At 44.5% G+C, this 16,239-nt stretch overlaps 1 protein-coding gene and 1 non-coding gene across 3 annotated transcripts in view; one reads left to right on the top strand and one right to left on the bottom strand.

Annotated features, from left to right (window-relative positions):
* Positions 1 to 4,095: 4,095 nt before the first annotated feature.
* Positions 4,096 to 4,231, bottom strand: LOC115032011 (small nucleolar RNA SNORA43). The gene has a single exon (XR_003837660.1). It is a non-coding gene; the product is annotated as a small nucleolar RNA SNORA43 (small nucleolar RNA).
* An 11,523-nt stretch (positions 4,232 to 15,754) lies between these two features.
* Smarcc1 (SWI/SNF related BAF chromatin remodeling complex subunit C1) overlaps positions 15,755 to 16,239 on the top strand; it is a 109,371-nt gene continuing 108,886 nt past the window's right edge. For both annotated transcript variants that reach the window (XM_021171250.3, XM_085828063.1), the window contains exon 1: positions 15,755 to 16,050. In XM_021171250.3, coding sequence (XP_021026909.1) covers positions 15,859 to 16,050 — 192 coding nt within the window. In that variant the 5' untranslated portion in view covers positions 15,755 to 15,858. The remainder of the gene's footprint in view (positions 16,051 to 16,239) is intronic.

Consider the following 16,239-nt stretch of genomic DNA (forward strand, 5'->3'; position numbering starts at 1 on the left):
CTGTACTCTGTACACACATACACTCATATATATATATATACATTTGTATATGTGTGTGTATATATATGTCTTAGGGTTTTACTGCTGTGAACAGACACCATGACCAAGGCAACTCTTATAAAAATCAACATTTAATTGGGGCTGGCTTACAGGTTCAGAGGTTCAGTCCATTATCATCAAGGAGGGAGCATGACAGTATCCAGGCAGGCATGGCGCAGGAGGAGCTGAGAGTTCTATGTCTTCATCCAAAGGCGGCTAGTGGAAGACTGACTTTCAGGCAACTAGGATGAGGATCTTATGCCCACACCCACAGTGACACACCCATTCCAACAAGGCCACACCTTCAGATGGTGCCACTCCCTGGTCCAAGGATATACAAACCATCGCATTCCACTCCCTGGTCCCCATAGACTTGTTCAAAAACATGAGTCTATGGGGGCCATACTTAAACATAGCATAATGGAAAATGCATTTAGTCCAACTTTCAAAGTCCTCATAGTCTATAGCAGTTGCAACAGTGTTAAAAGTCCAAAGTTCAAGGTCTCTTCTGAGATTCATCCAACTTAATTAACTGTAATCCCCAAAGTAAATCAGGAAACCAGCTGGGCAAACTCCAAACTCTGCATCTCCATGGCTGATGTCAAAGCGGTCTTCAGATAGCCACTCCTTTTTCATCTTTGTTGACTGCAACAAACTGCTTTCTCCTGGGCTGGTTCCACTCCCTGTTAGCAGCTTTTCTCAGCATGTATCCCAAGGCTCTGGTATCTTTAACATCTTTGAGTCTCCAAGGCAATTTCAATGTTACAGCTTCTTGTTTCAGTGTCTGGGATTCCACTTGATCTTTTGGACGCCTCCTAAGGGCTGGCATCACTTTTCCATCTCTGCCCTCTGTAGCCCTCTAAGCTCAGGTTGATCTACTCCACTATGGCTGCTGTTCTTGGTGATCATCTCATGGTACTGACATCTCCAATACACTGGGGTGTTCCATTCCAACTAGGCTTCACCAATAGCCTCTCATAGGCTCTCTTCACAGTGCCTAGCCTCAAATCCTTTGCATGACCCCTTCAGTCCTGGGCCATCAACTACAGCCTAGGCTTCACCTTCTCCAATGGCCTTCCCTGGCCTCTCACAGTGCTAAGCCTCAGCTTCTCTCCATGATCCCTTCATTCCTTCACAAGCAGTACCACCAGAGTGACTCTTACACATTACCAAGACCAGCCGCAGCATGAGGTACAACCTTGGCTATCTCTGGAACACAGCTTCTTTGTGCTCCCAGAAAACAATTTCCAGAAGATTTCACCTCAGTGATGCTGGTCTCTTCTTAATCACTGCTAATTCCTTAGTTCCAGCTAACCAGCAACAATTTTCGCAGTAGTTCCTTCCATTCTTAACTCTAGAGCCAGAGCCACATGGCTGAAGCTGCTGAGTTCTGCTACTTGCAGGAACTTTCTGTTTTCTAATTCCTTCACTGCCTAAGCTTGGCTCTCCTGGATCTTTCTCTGTAGATTGGCCTTGAACGCAGAGATCAGCGTGCCTGTCTCCTGGGATTAAAGGTGTGTACCACTATGCCTAGATTTAATTTAGCTGGGTAGGATTTTGCCCCAAGGTCCCACTCCCTTAATCTGTTATCTCCTAGAACACAGAATTTTGTTCCATTTCACTTCCTGGTACCTCTTTAATACTCGAACCATATATTTTATATTTTTCCTTTCTAAGCTTGCTATGCTTGTTCAAACTTCTCTTCATAAGATTTAACCAGAGAACAAAGTCTCTGCTGAGATTTTTTGAAACTTCCTTTGTCAGTGCAATTAAACTGAGTCTCTTCGCCTTAGCTTCATGGCAGACTTTTCAGGCAAGGGCAAAAAGTAGCCACATTCTTCACCAAAATACCACAAAATCAGTCTTTATGCCACATTCTGAAATTCTTCTCCTTTGAAATCTCTTGGGCCAGGTCAACCCAGTTCAAATTACTCCCAGCAACAGTCTTCCATATTCCTACTAGGATGACCCATTAAGCGTCATTTAAAGCATTCCACTGCTTTCCAAATCCAAAGTCCCAAAATCCACATTCTTTCAAATAAAAGCTTGGTCAGGCCTATCACAGCAACACCCCACTCCTGGTACCAACTTCTGTCTTAGTTAGGGTTTTACTGCTGTGAACAGACACCATGACCAAGGCAAGTCTTATAAAAAACAACATTTAATTGGGGCTGGCTTACAGGTTCAGTCCATTGTCATCAAGGTGGGAGTATGGCAGTATCCAGGCAGGCATGACGTAGGAGGAGCTGAGAGTTCTGTCTTCATCCAAAGGCTGCTAGTTGAAGACTGACTTCCAGGCAACTAGGGTGAGGATCTTATGCCCACACCCACAGTGACACACCCATTCCAACAAGACCACACCTTCAGATGGTGCCACTCCCTGATCCAAGGATATACAAACCATCACAATATATATATATATATATATATATATACACACACACACACACACTTTAAAAAAAAAAAGGAATGTCATGTTAAGAGATCTCCCTGGGGCTGGAGAGATGGCTCAGTGGTTAAGAGCACTAACTACTCTTCCAAAGGTCCTGAGTTCAAATTTCAGCAACCACATGATGGCTCACAACCATCTGTAATGTGATCTGACGGCCTCTCTGGTGTGTCTGAAGACAGCTGCAGGGTACTTAGACATAATAAATAAATAAATCTTAAAAAAAAAAAAAAAAGAAATCCCCCTGGGTTTTATTTCTTTTTTTTTTTTCTTTTTTTTTTTTTTTTTTTTTTTTTTTGGTTTTTCGAGCCAAGGTTTCTCTGTTGTAGCCCTGGCTGTCCTGGAACTCACTCTGTAGACCAGGCTGGCCTCGAACTCAGAAATCCGCCTGCTTCTGCCTCCCGAGTGCTGAGATTAAAGGTGTGCGCCACCACTCCCGGCTGGGTTTTATTTCTTTGTGGTGGCCTTCAGCATACACTTTAATACTGAACTATACTAGCAGACTCTCTTCTTTTTGGTTTTTGTTGTTGTTGTTGTTTTGTTTTTCTTTTTTTTTTTAATTTATTTTATATATATGAGTACACTGTAGCTGTCTTCAAACACACCAGAAGAAGGCATCAGATCCCATTACAGATGGTTGTGAGCCTCCATGTGGTTGTTGGGAATTGAACTCAGGACCTCTAGAAGAGCAGTCAGTGCTCTTAACCACTGAGCCATCTCTCCAGCCCGTTTTTTTGTTTTAGAGACAGGGTTTCTCTGTATAGCCCTGGCTGTGTAGACCAGGCTGGCCTCGAACTCAGAAATCCTCCTGCCTCTGCCTCCGAGTGCTGGGATTAAAGGCATGCGCCACCACCGCCCAGCCTAGCAGGCTCTTAAATGCAGGCTGGTTAGGCTCCAGTCTCACCTTTTAGATTGGTTGGGCGATAGAGCTATATTGGCATCCTCACACCTGGACCTGCCTCTTTCCTCCACCACCCTCCCTTCTTTTCAGACTAGAGATTACCCCAGAATCTCAGTCAAGCTACTTATGTGCCTTAATCACCAAGCCACATTCCCCAGCCCTTTTGATTCTGAGACAGGGTATCACTGTATGGTAGACCAGGCTGACCTTGAACTTAGAGAACTTCCAGTGTAGGGAATGGAAGAAGTCCTGAGTAACTGTGTACTATTGACACAGGCAAGGACAAGGACTCAGCTCCATGGAAGTGGCAGAGCCTTAACCTGGGTGAAGACTCGACAGAAATGCCAGAGCTTTCCTCAAGGGAACAAATATGAGTGTACATGAACAATGTCCAGTGAATGCAAAGACTAGCAACTGCAGCTTCCCCTAGATGTTTATAGCCTCAGAGGTCTCCTGCCAAGACTAGCCAACCCTTCTCCCCTTCCCCCGTGCTGTACCTAATAAACATGCTGAGTTTCCAGAACCCTGCCTCATTTCAGCTTCCCTGTACCTAAGTATGTATGCCTATTTTCATTCCCACCCTGCTTCTAGTCAGGGTTCCAGGCCCCAGGCTGAGTGGCATGTGGTACACCTACCTTCTGCCTCCCTGGTGCTGGAATTAAAAGACGTGCCACACCTGCCTGTTCCCTTCACCCCCACCCCCATGAAGTGTCAAGCTATTTACCATTCTTAGTGCTTACTGGCTTCTGAAAACAGTATAGAATTAGCCACTTGCTCTTTGCCCCATTGTCACAGACAGAGCCCAGCAGCTGTTCCTGCAGTGCTGACAGATCCAGCACAGCATCTGGAAGGCTGCTGTTTTTGTATTTTCAAAAACTGTTATGGTATACATATATGACATTTGGGAGGTGCAGGGGATATATGCACGTGCCACAGCATACTGTGGAGCTCAAAGAACAAGTTGTGAGGCTTGTTCTTTCCTTCTACCTTTATGTGGGCTCCAGTGATGAGCTCGAGTCGTAAGGCTTGTGTGAGAAGTACCTACCTACCCACTGAGCCATTTCTCTGGCCCTCATGCTTTAAATGCATGACAGGTTCAAAGCCCAGACATTGAGGTTTTTGTTTTGTCGTCATTGCCATTTTTACTTGTAGAGAAGCGTGTTTCTCACCCCGTTACCTATACTTCATGAGGACAGTTCTCCTGCTCCTTGAGACATGTTACTTTATGGGTTGTGAAGGCCAAATTGACTCTGCTTATTTCTGGATGTGTAACTGGGCAACATCATAAGACACTATGTTAAAAAAAAAAAAAAGAAAAAGATAGGCCTGACAGATAGAGACACAATAGTGGATTTAACTTGGTGTTTGCGTATGTTCAAAACAAAAGCACAAGTCCTCAGAGCAGACCTGCACAGTAAATGATGTGCAGGACACATGAAAATGAATACACACCTGGGTTCAGTGTCACAAAGCTACAGAGAATCAAGGATGAGAAAACCTTGCCAGGCATGGTGACACATACCTCTGGTTCCAGTCCTCAGGTGGCAGAGGCAAGTGGAACTCTGTGAGTTCATGGACTCATGAGCTCTAAGACTGTGAAGAGACCCCGCCGCAATAACCAAAAGAGTTGAGTCACAGTTTAAGCAGAAATTTAGTTAGCAAAGCTAAGCAAAAACAGTACTCCAGGGCTGGTGAGATGGCTCAGTGGGTAAGAGCACCCGACTGCTCTTCCAAAGGTCCGAAGTTCAAATCCCAGGAACCACATGGTGGCTCACAACCATCCTGTACTGGCTATTTTTGTGTCAACTTGACACAGCTGGAGTTATCACAGAGAAAGGAGCTTCAGTTGAGGAAATGCCTCCATGAGATCCAACTGTAAGGCATTTTCTCAATTAGTGATCAAGGGGGAAAGGCCCCTTGTGGGTGGGACCATCCCTGAGCTGGTAGTCTTGGGTTCTATAAGGGAGTAAGCTGAGCAAGCCAGGGGAGGCAAGCCAGTAAAGAACATCCCTCCATGGCCTCTGCATCAGCTCCTGCTCCCTGACCTGTCTGAGTTCCAGTCCTGACTTCCTTTGGTGATGAACAGCAGCATGGAAGTGTAAGCCAAATAAACCCTTTCCTCCCCAACTTGCTTCTTGGTCATGATGTTTGTGCAGGAATAGAATCCCTGACTAAGACACACCCATAATGAGATCTGACTCCCTGAAGACAGCTACAGTGTATTTACATGTAATAAATAAATAAATAAATAAATAACTCTTTAAAAAAAATTCTCCAATGAGAGTGAGCTGCCTCAAGACAGAACAGCGTGTGGGTTGTATGTTATGACCTTAGAAAAAAGAGTTGAGGGGGGGGGATGGTATGGGGAACTTTTGGGATAGCATTGGAAATGTAAGTGAGGAAAATACCTAATAAAAATATTAAAAAAGATAGGCCGGGCGTGGTGGCGCACGCCTTTAATCCCAGCACTCGGGAGGCAGAGGCAGGTGGATTTCTGAGTTCGAGGCCAGCCTGGTCTACAAAGTGAGCTCCAGGACAGCCAGAGCTATACAGAGAAACCCTGTCTCGAAAAACCAAAAAAACAAACAAACAAAATATTAAAAAAGAAAAAAAGAAAAGAAAAAAGATTTGAGATTGCTGCGCAGGTTGCCAAACTTGGCAACCTAAGTTTTGTCCCCAGAACTCGCATGGTATAAGGAGAGAGCCATCCAAATCTTAGCCTCTTGTAAAGTGTGCACCAAAATGCCCATGTGCATTTTCATAAGTAGGTGGTATGCTCATAGGAGTAAGGTGACACATGTAAGGGTGGAAGGAGAGAACCAGCTCTACAAAATTGTCCTCTTACAAGCATACCGTGGCCCACCCACATATGCACACACATCATGTACACACACAGTAGTAAGACTTTTAGGGCAGGAGACATGGCTCAGTGGTTAAGAGCACTGACTGCTCTTCCTGAGGTCCTGAGTTCAATTCCCAGCAACAACATGGTAGCTCAAAACCATCTGTAATGGGATCCAATGCACTCTCTGGTGTGTCTGAAGATAGCTACAGTGTACACACATTAATTAATTAATTAATTAATTAAAAACGCTTCTAAGTGAAAAAAGACATAAATTTGAAGAGAATACAATAGAAGAGACAAAAGGAGGAAATGAAAAACAGGTAAAAATGATAAGATGTGCAAGAGGGCATAACTGTATCAAAACATATGTATGGGCCAGTGAGATGGCTCAGGGTACAGATACTTTCAGAACCATTCCAGTGACCTGAATTAAATCTCTGGATCCTATGTGAAGGGAAAAATGGAAAATTAACTTCACAAAGTTGTCTTATACATTTGTGCCATGTGTGTTCATGCCAAAACACATAATACACACACACAAAACTAACCAAGCAAGCAGCCAACAAACAAACAAACAAAAACCCAGGTATTTATGAGCAAGATACAGTAGAAATTTGCCTATAATAGTAGCAGTTATTTCAAAGGCCATGGTGAAAGGACACTTGAGTCAGGAATTTAAGCCAGCCTTGGTAACAAAATGATACTCAGTCTTAAAAAAAATTATTATCTAAGGTGGTGGTGGCATATGCCATTAATCCTAGCACTTGGGATGCAGAGATAGCAGGAAGATATCTAAGTTCAAGGCCAGTCTGGTCTATGGAACAAGTTTCAGGACTGCCTGGGCTATACAGGGAAACCCTGACTTAACTTACCAAAAATAGATAGATAGATGCCTGACCCTAAACCAAAAGGTTTAAATTTTTTTTTTTTTTTTTTTTTTGGTTTTTCGAGACAGGGTTTCTCTGTGTAGCCCTGGCTGTCCTGGCACTCACTTTGTAGACCAGGCTGGCCTCGAACTCAGAAATCCGCCTGCCTCTGCCTCCCGAGTGCTGGGATTAAAGGCGTGCGCCACCACGCCCGGCTCAAAAGGTTTAAATTTTAATGCCACTTATTCAGGGTACTTAGTGCCCAGCCTCTCAAGAAAATATCTGGGGGCTGGAGAGATGACTCAGCCAGTGGTTAAGAGCACTGACTGCGGGCTGGTGAGATGGCTCAGTGGGTAAGAGCACCCGACTGCTCTTCCGAAGGTCCAGAGTTCAAATCCCAGCAACCACATGGTGGCTCACAACCATCCGTAACGAGATCTGGCGCCCTCTTCTGGAGTGTCTGAAGACAGCTATAGTGTACTTACATATAATAAATAAATAAAATCTTTAAAAAAAAAAAATCTTTAAAAAAAAAAAAAAAAAAAGAGCACTGACTGCTCTTCCAGAGGTCCCGAGTTCAAATCCCAGCAACCATCCGTAATGAGATCTGATGCCCTCTTCTGGTGTGTCTGAAGACAGTTACAGTGTACACATATAAAACAGCTACAGTAAGCGGAGCGTGGTGGAGCACGCCTTTAATCCAGCACTCAGGGGGCAGAGGCAGGCTGATTTCTGAGTTCAAGGCCAGCCTGGTCTACAAAGTGAGTTCCAGGACAGCCAGGGCTACACAGAGAAACCCTGTCTCAAAAAACCAAACCAAACCAAAACAAAAGAGCTACAGTGTACTTACATATAATAAATGAATAAATCTTTAAAAAAATGTTGTAGGGTTTGTGTATGTTTATATATATTTATGTATGTGTGTATGTATGTATGTGTCTATGTCTATGTATATATGTAAGCAGAATGTTTTAAGGTCTTTTAGCCTTTTTAATTTGTTTTCTTTTTGAGTGTATAAATATGTAGGCATGCACCTTTCATGCTATGGCATGCATGTGGGGATCTGAGGAAACTCCAAGAGTCAGTTCTCTTCTACATGGATTCTAGACATTGAATTCAGGTTATCAGCAACCTTACCAGTTATCTCACGGATAGTCTTTTTTTTTAAAAAAAAGATTTATTTTTTTATTATATGTAAGTACACTATAGCTGTCTTCAGACACCAGAAGAGGGAATCAGGTCTTGTTACAGATGGTTGTGAGCCACCATGTAGTTGCTGGGATTTGAACCTAGGACCTCTGGAAGAGCAGTCAGTGTTCTTAACTGCTGAGCCATCTCACCAGCCCTCCCAGATAGTATTACATAAATATTGAAATTTTGACTTTTTAACCATCTGTTTATGAAGCTCAGGCTGGATTCACATTCTTTCCGTGATTACATGATTACACTTGTATTCCCATAGTTGTAGCTAAACTACAGATAACATGCATAACTTAGTGATAAAATAGGTACACACACACACACCAATTTAGAGGAGAAAATGGTTATTTTATCTAACAATTCCCGTTTAGTGTCTATTGTTGAAAGGGAACCACAGTACTAGGAGCTTGAGACAGCTGGTCAAGGGCAAAAGGAATGAATTTATAGTTGCTACCTTGTACTCAGTACCTTGGTTTCTGTACTGTTATATAGTTAAGGATTTCCACTGCCTAGGATACATGGTTCCAAATTACTGTAAGTTGTGTGAAGTTGACAAGGCTAACCATCACATATGGGAATGTACTCATGAATGTATATAGAGGTTCATTTTTTGACATTGTTGTAGATTGAATTTAGGCCTCATGCTTTGTAGCATGCACTCTACCACTCTACCACTTTCTTAAAATTGCTTTTATAAGCCGGGCATTGGTGGCACACGCCTTTAATCCCAGCACTTGGGAGGCAGAGGCAGGTGGATTTCTGAGTTTGAGGCCAGCCTGGTCTACAAAGTGAGTTCCAGGACAGCCAGGGCTATACAGAGAAACCCTGTCTCGAATGAATAAATAAATAAATACATAAATACATAAAATTGCTTTTAGTTGACTTGCCATGATGCCATATTCTTTTTTTTTTTTTAAAGATTTATTTATTTATTATATGTAAGTACACTGTAGCTGTCTTCAGACACTCCAGAAGAGAGCGCCAGATCTCGTTACGGATGGTTGTGAGCCACCATGTGGTTGCTGGGATTTGAACTCTGGACCTTCGGAAGAGCGATTGGGTGCTCTTACCCACTGAGCCATCTCCCCAGCCCCCGCCATATTCTTTTTAATCCAAAACAACAAAAATTATATTGCTTTATCACGTGGTCACTCCTGTGATCATGTGGAGGTCAGATGTTAGGAGTCAGCATTCCATCAGGGATGCAGGGATTGAGCTCAGATTGTTCTGCCTGGCCGCATACACCTTCATCCAGTGAGTCATCTAGCTGGTTTAATACCTTTGGGATCTTTCTGGATTTTTTTTTTTTTTTTTTTTTTTAAATTTATTTTACGTATATGAGTACACTGTAGTTGTCTTCACACACACCAGAAGAGGGCATCAGATCCCATTACAGATGGTTGTGAGCCACCATGTGAACTCAGGACCTCTGGAAGAGCAGTCAGTGCTCTTAACCACTGAGCCATCTCTCCAGCCCAAGTATCCAGCCCAAAGCATGTACTTTGATATCTTTTTTTTTTTTTTTCCGAGACAGGGTTTCTCTGTGTTGCCCTGGCTGTCCTGGAACTCACTCTGTAGACCAGGCTGGACTCAGAAATCCGCCTGCCTCTGCCTCCCGAGGTATTTTGATATCTTGTCTGCAAATTATTTTGGCAAATTTTCACTCTTATGTGGGAGAATATGGAGTAAGACAAGGTTGGATTCTTTAAATTTTTGGAAATAGGGTTTCTTTGTGTGGCTTTGGCTGACCTGGAGTTCACTCTGTATACCAGGCTGGCCTCAAATTCACAGAGATCAGCCTGACTCTGCCTCCCAAGTGCTGGGACTAAAGGTGTGCGCCACCACTGCCCGGCTAAATGAATCTTTAAATTACTTGCCACACTTTTTGTGGGAGCTTGATATGGCCTTGCCCAACAGATAATGTAGATCACCAAGCTATTAATCACTACCAATTACCAGCTTTCTGGATGAAAGAATATTTACACTTTTTCCATTGGAAAGACAATCTTCTGTGCTTAACATTCCTGGTTTCTTTGGAGATTTGTGGGTACAAGGACCTTCAAGCTGTGCTCCAACATTACACTATGCCCAAGTAAAAACCTTGGAACCTCTCTCTGGGGTCTGTCTCATGTATACTAGGCTGGCCTTACACTAGCTATATACCTAGGTTGGTCTTGAATGCCTCATCCTTCTGCCTCTAGTTCTCCAGTGCTGGGATTACAGGCACATGCCAACATACTCTACTTTCTTTTTTATTTATTTATTTATTTATTTATTTATTTATTTATTATATGTAAGTACACTGTAGCTGTCTTCAGACACTCCAGAAGAGGGCGCCAGATCTCGTTTCGGATGGTTGTGAGCCACCATGTGGTTGCTGGGATTTGAACTCTGGACCTTCAGAAGAGCAGTCGGGTGCTCTTACCCACTGAGCCATCTCGCCAGCCCCCTACTCTACTTTCTTGTTTGTTTGTTTTGTTTTGTTTCAAGACAGGGTTTCTCTGTATAGTCCTGGCTGTCCTGGAACTCACTTTGTAGACCAGGCTGACCTCGAACTCAGAAATCTTCCTGCCTCTGCCTCCCAAGTGCTGGGATTAAAGGCGTGCGCCACCATTGCTTTTTTTTTTTTTTTAAAGATTTATTTATTTATTAGATGTAAGCACACTTTACCTGTCTTCAGACACTCCAGAAGAGGGCGTCAGATCTCATTATGGATGGTTGTGAGCCATCATGTGGTTGCTGGGATTTGAACTCATGACCTTTGGAAGAGCAGTCAGTGCTCTTACCCGCTGAGCCATCTCACCAGCCCCATACTCTACTTTCTAGAAAATATATTTTATTGAATTTGTGTAGTTGTGAACGTTCATGAACCTATATGTTAGCATATGTGTTGGTACACTAGTGTGGAAGTTAGAGGACAACTTGAGGGAGTCTGTCTTTCCTTCCACCATGGTACTCAGGTCATCAGATATGGCAGCAAGAGCCTTTAGCCACTGAGCCATCTGTCTACAATACCCTCCCTCCCAAGTTTCACTTTTAATTATTTCAAGTATTTTTGTTGTTATTGTTGTTTCAGTTAGCCTTTGTATCACCATGCAGCCACAGCTGACCTTGAATTTAATTTCAGTGACCTTCCTGTCACACACACCTCTTGCTACCACACCTGGTGTTAATTTTTATTTGGAGACAAAGTTGTAGTCATTTGCCCACATTGACCTTGAACTCACTTTGTGGCCCAAGGTTCACTGCAGCCTTCAATCTTATTACTTCAGCCTCATGAGTAATTGGGGTTACAGCTCTGTATAATAAGGTCTGTGCCTTACCATAGATACATACATGTATGTATGAATGGCTGTGTTGCCTTCACAATGCAGTTCAGAACCCCTGGAACTGGAGTTACAGGAGGTTATGAGCCACTGTTTAGATGTTAGGAATTGAACTAGGTTCTGGTAGAAGAGCTTATCTCAGTTATCTGATTGCTCTTCTGAAGGTCCTGAGTTCAAATCCCAGAAACCACATGGTGGCTCGCAACCATCCATAATGAGATTTGATGCCCTCTTCTGGAGTGTCTGAAGACAGCTACAGTGTACTTACATATAATAATAAATCTTTGTGGCCGGGCGTGATGGTACACGCCTTTAATCCCAGCACTCCAGGGGCAGAGGCAGGTGAATTTCTGAGTTCCAGGCCAGCCTGGTCTACAAAGTGAGTTCCAGGACAGCCAAGGCTACACAGAGAAACCCTGTCTCAAAAAACCAAAAAAAAAAAAAAAAAAAAAGAAAAAGAAAAGAAAAAAATCTTTGTGAGTGAGTGGGGTTGGACTTCAATTCCCAACAACCATGTGATGGCTCACAACCATCTGTATAGCTACAGTGTACTCATATACATAAGATAAATTCTTAAAAAAAAAATGACAGGATCTCACTTCAGGCTGGCTACTAGCTCACAAAGATCTGCCTGCTCTGTGTCCTTGTGCTGGAATTAAAGGCCTGAGCCACTATGATATGGCAATTTATGTGAGTTTTTTTTTTTTTTTTTTTGAGACAGGGTTTCTCTGTATAGCCTTGGCTGTCCTGGAACTCACTCTGTAGAACAGGCTGGCCTCGAACTCTGAAATCTGCCTGTCTCTGCCTCCCAAGTGCTGGGATTAAAGGCATGGGCCACCATTGCCCAGCTGTGTGAGTGTTTTTTTGCTTTTGGTTCGGTTTATTTGGTTTTATGAGACAGTCTATCTACATAGCTCTGGCTATCCTGGTATTCAATCTGCTTATCTCTGACTCTGAGTGGTGGGATTAGAGGCATTTGCCACTATATTGAGCATTTTAATTTTTTTTTCTTCGAGACAGGGTTTCTCTGTGTAGCCCTGGCTGTCCTGGAACTCACTCTGTAGACCAGGCTGGCCTCGAACTCAGAAATCTGCCTGCCTCTGCCTCCCAAGTGCTGGGATTAAAGGGGTGTACCACCACCGCCCAACATTCGTATGCATTTTTATGTCTCTATTGTACTATCAACAAAGAACACAGTGTACTTGAAAGGGATGTTTACTTCAGATATAATTTCTGGGTTATTCAGTTATAATTTCTGGCTCGGCAGTTAAGAAGAACACTTGTTCTTCCAAAGGACATGGGTCTGATTCCCAGCACCCACATGGAAGCTTACAACCATCTCTATGTAACTCCATTTCTAGCTGATGCCCTCTGCTAACTTTCATGGGCACTAAGCACCCATGTGGTACACAGGCGCATATGGGAAAACAAAAGATTTATACACATATAAAACCAAACTAGACTCTACCATCTGGCACTAGTTATTTAACTTCTCTATGATTGTTGTTCCATTTTGTCCATGATTCATTTTTCTTATTTGCAATAAGTGTGCTTAGTGCAAATCATGGCACAGAAATCCACAGTGCTTTACAAACACCAGCTATAGTAGTTCTAGTTACACTCCGCAGCGGCATAATTCCCTTTTTTGATACCAAAATTTTTCTTCCTTTTTTTATTTAGAAGATATATATTTTTATTTGTATGAACACACTCTAGCTGTCTTCAGACACACACCAGAAGAGGGCATTGAATCCCATTACAGATGGTTGTGAGCCATCATGTGGTTGCTGGGAATTGAACTCAGGACCTCTAGAAGAGCAGTCAGTGCTCTTAACCGCTGAGCCATCTCTCCAGCCATTTTTTTATTTTATTTTATTTTATTTTATTTTTTTATTTTTTGGTTTTTCGAGACAGGGTTTCTCTGTGTCACCCTGGCTGTCCTGGCACTCACTTTGTAGACCAGGCTGGCCTCGAACTCAGAAATCCGCCTGCCTCTGCCTCCCGAGTGCTGGGATTAAAGGCGTGCGCCACCACGCCCGGCATTTATTTTATTTTATTTTATTTTATTTTTTGGTTTTTTTCGAGACAGGGTTTCTCTGTATTGCTCTGGCTGTCCTGGAACTCACTCTGTAGACCAGGCTGTCCTTGAATTCAGAAATCCGCCTGCTTCTGCCTCCTGCCTTTTATCTTTTTAAAAGAACTTAAAAAAATTATTATTAAATGTAAATACACTGTAGCTGTCTGTGTTCAGACACATCAGAAGAGGGCGTCAGATCTCATTAAGGGTGGTTGTGACCCACCTTGTGGTTGCTGGGATTTGAAATCAGGACCTTCGGAAGAGCAGTCAGTGCTCTTAACCGCTGAGCCATCTCTCCAGGTCCTTAAAACAACTTTTTTTTTTTTTTTTTGGTTTTTCGAGACAGGGTTTCTCTGTGTAGCCCTGGCTGTTCTGGAACTCACTTTGTAGACTAGGCTGGCCTCGAAATCCGCCTGCCTCTGCCTCTGGAGTGCTGGGATTAAAGGGACGCGCCACCATGCCCGGCTTTAAAAGAACTTTTAAATTACATGCATGCATTTACTTTATGTTGCTTATGTTTGTGGGTGTGAATGTGCCATGACAAGCATGTCATTCCAGGCTGCCTGTGGGAGTCAGAGGACAAGGTGGTCGGTTCTCTCCTTCCATTGTTCCAGAATTGAACTTAGGTCCTCACTATTGGCATTACTCGCTGAGCCATTTCACTGCCCTGCTCCATTTTGTTGTTGAGACAGGGTCTCTGTATGTAGTCTTGGAACTCACTATGTTAACAAGCTGGCCTAAAACTCAGCGACCTCCTGAGTGCTAGGATTACTATCACCCAGAATTAGGTATGGGTGATGTATGTGTGCCACAGTACACAGTCAGGGTATAACTTCGTGAAGAATTTCACCTTCCACTTTTATGAGAGTTCTGGGTTCCAACTCAGGTTGCCAAGCTTTTAAGAACTGAGCCAAATACATAACCTGAGAGGACTAGTCTCTTGTTTGTTCAGGCAGGGTTTCCTGTAGCCCTGGTTGTCCTGGCTTTCAAGCTGTATGCACATTAGGCAGGCCTGGAACTCAGAAAACCTCCTGTTTCCCTGCACACTACCCCTTCCAGACTATCTCCATTTTTTTTTAAAAGGTCTATAAACTCATCACACCTCCTCACTTGGAGCTTCGTGATCATATCATGTTCACGTTTCCAATACAGCCAATACATTGTTTACAATATAAACTTTCAGCCTTCATATAGCCTTCGAATGTAGATAAAGCGTCCAGTTCCCAACGCCGATGATAAAATAAAAACACCAGGTTGAAGAGAGAGCTACAAAAAAACCGTTGGGTAATTGTGATCACCTGTTCACTCAGGGACTGGTTTTCTGGATGAAAACCAGTTTTTAGTGATGAATTTGAGAGTGCGAATCAAAAGGAAGATAATGTCCAGGCCTAGCTGTTAGCTAGGCCGACCAGGCAGAAGCCATCTGATGTGGTTAATGAAGCCCCAAGGAAGACTAGGTCTTTAATGCAGATCCCCAAACCTTCGCGGCCTCCGGGACTAGCAGGAATTGCTTACTAGCGCTGGGGGGAGGGGGAGGGAGGCTCGGCTCGCACTGCACATCCTAGACGGCTTTCTCCAGCAGATACAGAACCCCCTTGAGATTGTTTTTTTTATTTATTTATTTATTTTTTTTATTATATGTAAGTACACTGTAGCTGTCTTCAGACACTCCAGAAGAGGGCGCCAGATCTCGTTAGGGATGGTTGTGAGCCACCATGTGGTTGCTGGGATTTGAACTCTGGACCTTCGGAAGAGCAGTCGGGTGCTCTTACCCACTGAGCAATCTCACCAGTCCCCCCCTTGAGATTGTTAACTGCCTAACGAATAGACAAACGGGGCCCGGGAGAGTCATTCGTAGGGTTTACCAACAGCCGAGGCTGAGGCTCAGTTCCGAGAGACCAGAGGAAAAGGCGGGCAGCCTCTGTCTATAGCGGACTACCGGCGTGCTGCGCATGCGTACGCCCGCTCTCAGCGCTGGTTCGTTGCAGCTTCAGGGTCCAGAAGGGGCGTGGCCGCGCCTCGGCGCCGGAAGAGGGTTGGCTGGGCGGGGCTAGGAGGAGGAGGAGGTGGCATCTGCGCGCGCGCGCGCGGGTGCGAACGGGAAACGCCGCGAGGGCCAGGCTAGGCCGGGCGGTAGACACGACGGACGGTGACTATGGCCGCGACAGCGGGTGGCGGTCCGGGAGCAGCAGCAGGCGCTGTGGGTGCAGGAGGTGCGGCGGCGGCCTCCGGGCTGGCCGTGTACCGGAGGAAGGACGGGGGCCCGGCCAGCAAGTTTTGGGAGAGCCCGGACACGGTGTCCCAGCTAGATTCGGTGCGAGTCTGGCTGGGCAAGCACTACAAGAAGGTGGGTTCGCGCGCGCCCGTGGGGACCGAGGAGCCACGCGAAGGGGGCTGATGGTGGCTGCCCGCTTTGCATGCCTGGGGCCGCCCCTCCCCCCCCCCTCCGCGCGCCACGAGGGACAACAAAGGCCGTCTAGGCGCTTGCCACGCCCCCGCGGGCGACTAGGCACGCGGCGACCTGGCCCCAGCTGCT

This window comes from Mus caroli, unplaced genomic scaffold (genome assembly GCF_978045245.1).
Source record: "Mus caroli unplaced genomic scaffold, Mus_caroli_1 scaffold_11, whole genome shotgun sequence".
Lineage (NCBI taxonomy): Eukaryota > Metazoa > Chordata > Mammalia > Rodentia > Muridae > Mus > Mus caroli.